Source organism: Miscanthus floridulus, chromosome 1 (assembly GCF_019320115.1).
Source record: "Miscanthus floridulus cultivar M001 chromosome 1, ASM1932011v1, whole genome shotgun sequence".
NCBI lineage: Eukaryota > Viridiplantae > Streptophyta > Magnoliopsida > Poales > Poaceae > Miscanthus > Miscanthus floridulus.
Genome location: NC_089580.1, coordinates 49066252 through 49071918, shown reverse-complemented (window position 1 = coordinate 49071918; position 5667 = coordinate 49066252). Strand labels below are relative to the sequence as shown.

Sequence of the window (5667 nt, the reverse complement as noted above, 5' to 3'; positions counted from 1 at the left end):
TACTACCGTTTAGGCTGGTACTACCGGTAGAGTACCGGTACTACCGGTAAGTCAAAAACTGGCTCAGTTGTGAAGACCTGTAGTACCGATGTACAGCCGGTACTATCGGTCAGGCCGGTACTACCGGTAGACGACCGGTACTACCGGTAGGTTAGTTTTGAGCAAAAACACTAGGTACGAACTACCGGATGTCAGCCGGTACTACCGGTCATACCGGTACTATTGGTCAAACAGCGGTAGTACCGCTAGGTCATTTTTCCACTGTTTTGTGAAAACCGGAAGTACCGGTACTTACAACCGGTACTACCGGAGACACTTCGAAGAAACCCAACAGTGAGGTGTGCCAGGTATTTACTCTATTTTTACAAATAAATTTTGCAGTTGAATTTTTTTTTGCCTAGTGTTAGATCCTGGACACTAGGCAAAGCAGGATATTCAACACTTAACTTATCCTTTCACCCGAACTCGAACCCCAGGCCCAGAGCGCGCGAGCACTTTCAGCGAAAAAAATTTCGCCCGCCCGCCCGCCGCCGGAAGCCACCCGCCCGCGCCACCGGAAGCCGCCCGCCCGCCGCCAGCGTTCGCCCGCCGCCTACCCGGCAGCTGGGGCACCCCGCCCACCCTCCATTCCGGCCGTCGCGCCCGCCCTCCATAGCTGTCCGCCGCGTGCGGGGGGCCTCGCCCGGTTGGTCCGCCAGGGCGCTGCCGTGCGGCCGCCGGCGCCCCCAGCCCGGCCTGCTCGACGGGAAGGCTTTGGCCGCCGGGCGGCCCATGGCCAGGCCCCTGCGCAAGGCCCCTGTGCCGTCCCGGGGCCCCCCGCACAGCCGGTCCGGCAGCAAGGTGCCGCGGCCCCTAGCCCGGCCCCGCTCGCCAAGGAAAGGCACGGCCGCCGGGCGGCCCCTGGCCAGCCCCCAGCGCCGTCCCCTGGCTGGTCCTGTGCTGCCCCGTGGCTGGCCCTAGGGAGAAGGTGAGCAGCGGTAGAGAGGGAGGAGGAGGGAACAGAGAGAGAGGAGGAAGGTGGAGAGAAGAGGAAGCCCCATCGATCTGCTCCCGTCCGCTGGTGCCCTGCTTGACATTCCGTCCACCGACGTCTTGCTCTGGTGCCCCACCCCATAAGCCAGCGCCTTGTTCCGGTGCGCCTCCTGCCGGCCTGCAGCCCCGTCTAACACCGTGCCGTCTCTTTGATCGACGACTAGCACGCACGAGGTTCGTCGACCACTTTTGTATTCGATACATGGTGTACGAGAAGTAGTGGTACAAATATGCATAGGATGGATAAATGATGATGTTGGCGGTGATTGTGTTAGTACTAGTTGTTGTTGTGTTAGTAGATGTAATTGCTTCCCTTGATATATATGTGTTTAGCGGCCATCGTGCCGTTGGTTCATTGCAGGTTTTGAGAATCTCACCGTATAGGGGAGGTGCTGCCGAAATTTTTAGACGTCTTAATTCATTTTGTTTTTATTTGCAGGAAAAAGAAGGTGAGAAAGGAGCAGAGGCGACCCCGATCATCTTCCTCACCGGTGTCGGTCTGCCTGCACCGCGTCGCCTCGCCACTGCACCGACCCTCCACGGCCACGCTAGCCTGACTCCACCGCCACCTTAGGTATAACCCCTCTTTCTGTATCATGGTTGTAGGTGGCGAAGCCCAGTTAGGCGTCTCCCGTTCAAAATACATACGGTTGGAGGTATGTAAATCTTTGCATATCGATAACCGTATGTGTTTCGAATTGTCCATGTTTTTTGGATAGCCCACGGCTGCGTAGATGGATTAGTTTTCATGGTCTGCTCCTATCCAAGATAGAGTTTCAGTATCACCTCCCTGTTGTTCTCCGGATACACTCTCCTTGTCAGGACATGTATTTGGAGAACAACGGGTAGGTGCTGCCGAAATTCATTCTTAGATAGGAGTAGATCATGAAAACTAATCTCATCTACGCATCCATGGGTGGGATTAGGACCTATCCTCACCTATTAGATGGTAGGAACACCGTGTAGATGCAATTGATGCTTATATTACTCGCTGATACATATGTTAGAGGATGGATGACTGTGAGTGGATGTACACGGGCCACAGAAGCAAGGTTGATTTCACCAAAGAATGGATGTGCAAAACGGATGAGTTCTTGGAGTCAGCTTTTGGCGAGGCTGGTGGCAGATCTATTAAAGCTTTGTGTCCCTACAGCAAATGTGCAAATAGAAAAAGGCAAAACAAGGTGAATGTGGGTAAACATCTAGTGAATAATGGGTTCACGCCGAACTATACTCGGTGGGTCCACCATGGTGAAGGCCATCGTATGAGAGAGGAGGTAGTGAGACCATGTCTAGAGGGTTTCAATGTTGATGCTGGGGTAGCGGACATGTTAGATGACTTTCACGAAGCACAATATGTTGAAGGACGTAGGTTGGAGGAGATGGATGCAACAACAAAGGCATTCTACGACATGATGGAGTCAGCATAGAAACCCCTGCACGATAGGACAACGGTTTCTCAACTAGATGCCATTGGACATGTAATGGGGTTCAAGTCCTAGTTTAGCCTGGGTCGAGAAGCCTACGATGGTATGTTGGCCCTCATTGGCAGCCTGCTTCCTGAGGGCCACATTCTACCAAAGAGCATGTACGAGTCTCAAAAAGTGCTTCGTGCACTTAAAATGCCGTATGACCAGATAGATGCTTGTCCGAAGGGGTGTGTCCTATTTAGGAAAGATCACAAGGATGCAAAATACTGTCTAAAGTGTGAATCCTCTAGGTACCTTGAGGTTGACTCTGGTGATGGCCAGAAGAGGCAGCTTTCTATCCCGTTGAAAGTCCTTTGGTACCTTCCGTTCTTACCGAGGATGCAACGCCTATATATGACCGAGGAATCCGCGAAATAGATGAGATGGCACAAAGAGGGCAAATGATACAATCCAGACAAGATGGTACATCCCTCCGATGGTAAAGCATGGACCCACTTTGATCGCATTCATAATGACAAAGCTAAAGAGGCTCGTAATGTACGTGTTGCGCTGGCAACAGATGGGTTCAATCCTTATGGTCAGATGTCTGCTCCGTACACTTGTTGGCCCATCTTCGTTATCCCCCTCAATCTCCCCCCGGCGTCCTCCTTCAACGACAGAACATCTTTTTGTCATTGATAATTCCTAGACATCTGGGGAATAACATGGGCGGTATTGGATGGGTGATGGTGTCATCGACACGTCCTCTACTCCCACCCTCTCCCAGATCCGAGCACGAAGCACGAGCGCAAGCCCGGCCATACGTCCACGGCCAACCACTACTTTGCACCTTGTCAACGAACTCCAGGTAATTTCTGTTTTATTCGTTGCTTATTGATTTTTACATACCTTTGCCTTACTTTAACATTGGGGGTCAAATGTTGTAGGCCCAACTGCTAGAAGAAAGGAGGCTTCGCAAGGAGATGGAAGCGAGGGCGGTGGAAGAGCGGGAGGCCCAACGATAGAGGATAGAGGAGCTGGTGGGGTTTGTGTCCACTCTTGGTGCCGCTATGGGGTGGACCATGCCAGCTAGCCTAGTCTTGCCACTTCCTCAAGCAGCTACTCCTGTGAGTACCAATATATTACTTATTATGTTCCAACCTAACATAGGGCACACTAGAAAAAATATGCAATTTCAAACATACAATATGGTGTTGGTGGTGATGGCAGTTGTTGTTGTGGTGTGGTGGTGGCAGTTGTGGTGTTCGGGTGGTGGTGGTGTTGGTGGCGGTGTATTGATATGTATGTTCTTGACGGTCATCGTGCCGTTTGTTTTCTTGTAGGGTTTGGAAACCTCTCCGTGTAGGGGAGGTTCTGCCAAAATTTTTTATTGACGGTATCCTTTTCATTTTTTTCAGCATCAATCGGGCATGGCATCGAATCAAATTGGAGGGTCGCCGGCTTCACAGATTGGAGCATCGCCGGTACCACAGCTTGAGCCGAATCAAGTGGAAGGGTCGCCGTCTTCACAGATTGGAGCATCGCCGGCACCACAGCTTGAGCCGAATCAAGTGGAAGGGTCGCCTAGAGCATCAAACCACGGGCCTCTTCACCCTTGACAATCGTCGTGATCAGCTTGTTGTGAACTTTGTTAAGAAATTTGGTTGTGCACTTATGAACTTGTGAACTTGTGGCACATTTGGACTTTTGGTATGAACATGTGATATATGTGAACATGTGGTTCTTATTTATGATTCATGTGATATATTTGTGGTGTTTAAATATGATTTATATTTGTGTCGCAAATGGAATAATAAAAAAAAATTCAGCTTCTGATTACTTTGCCTAGTGTTAGGGGTCTAACACTAGGCAAAGGGGCCACACGTGGCACACCTGGGAACAAGCTTTGCCTAGTGTTAGGAAACTGACACTAGGCAAAGTAGGCAGTTTGCCTAGTGTCGGAGGCCTGATACTAGGCAAAGCTTGGCATATTTGCCTAGTGTAGGTGGCCTGACACTAGGCAAAGCTTGACATATTTGCCTAGTGTTGGACGCCTGGCACTAGGCAAACCTTGCATACTTTGCCGAGTGTCAGACCTCTGACACTAGGCAAAACGTCCGTTACGATTTCCACCGTTAGTAGAATACTTTTGTCGAGTGGTGTCCTTGACACTAGGCAAATACTTTACCGAGTGTCCGAGGTTTTACACTCGGCAAAGTGCTCTTTGCCTAGTCTGCCTCTGCCGACCCTTGTTTACCTAGTGTGAAACTAGACAAACTATTTGCCTAGTGTTTCTGGGCCGTTGCCTAGTGCCTGCGGCACTAGGCAAATCCTGCGATTCTAGTAGTGAATTGAGAAAACCGCCTCCTCAATCTCTCAAATGAAGGGCAATGATAAGAGATTTTCCTCAATTACTTTCTTTCTTCACCTCTCATTGACCTCTAGGGCCCTACACCACCACACCGCGTGTCTCACACCACCTTGAGCCAGGAGGGCCACATCAGCCCCCTCCTTCCCATCCCTGATCCCCCGTGGAGCCCCACCCGCCGCTGCTCTGTGTGCTCCCGCCAAGGCACTGTGTAAGTGAGTCTCCCGCACGGGCACACGGCATGCGCGGTCGTTCGACAATATTATTTTTCTAATGCGACAAGCGCTAGTATGCGATTATTATGCTACTGAAATTTGACACGATAAAAATGATATTATGTTTTTAATGCAACAAGCACTAGCACATGATTATTATGCTATTGAAATTTTATATTATTTTTTTTGAGCATCTTAATGACTCCAAATGTGAAAACTTAAAACTACACAGTAGTATATTTCACTGAGAGCTACAACTTTCATGTAAAATGCATCTTCATTTGACACAATACAAAAAAGATATTATTTGTCTAGTGCGACAAGCATGTGCACGTTTATTATGCTCCTGAAATTTAATATTATTTCTTTGAGTATCTCAACGTCCTTAGATGAAAAAACTCAAAACTAGAAAGTTATAGGTCTCATCGAGAACTACAATTTTTAAATAAATTTCATCTTCATCCGTGTCACACCCCAAATTTTCCGATTTTGGGTTGTGCATAGAAAATACTAAATAAAATAAATAATTTCAATGTTGATATAAAATTTCCCAAGTTTTGTTTAAGGTAGTGCAACTTTAGTTATAGAAAAAAATAAATCTTTCCAAATTAATTTGATGGGTTTTGCTGGTTGTGTGACTTGG

At 48.8% G+C, this 5667-nt stretch overlaps 1 protein-coding gene across 1 annotated transcript; it reads left to right on the top strand.

The window, feature by feature from the left end:
* Nucleotides 1–2042: 2042 nt before the first annotated feature.
* Nucleotides 2043–3562, top strand: LOC136483142 (uncharacterized). Its single transcript, XM_066480235.1, has 3 exons — nucleotides 2043–2368; nucleotides 3198–3309; nucleotides 3389–3562. The coding sequence occupies exons 1-3, from the start codon at nucleotides 2043–2045 to the stop codon at nucleotides 3464–3466; spliced, it is 516 nt and encodes a 171-aa protein (XP_066336332.1). The 3' UTR covers nucleotides 3467–3562.
* Nucleotides 3563–5667: the final 2105 nt, after the last annotated feature.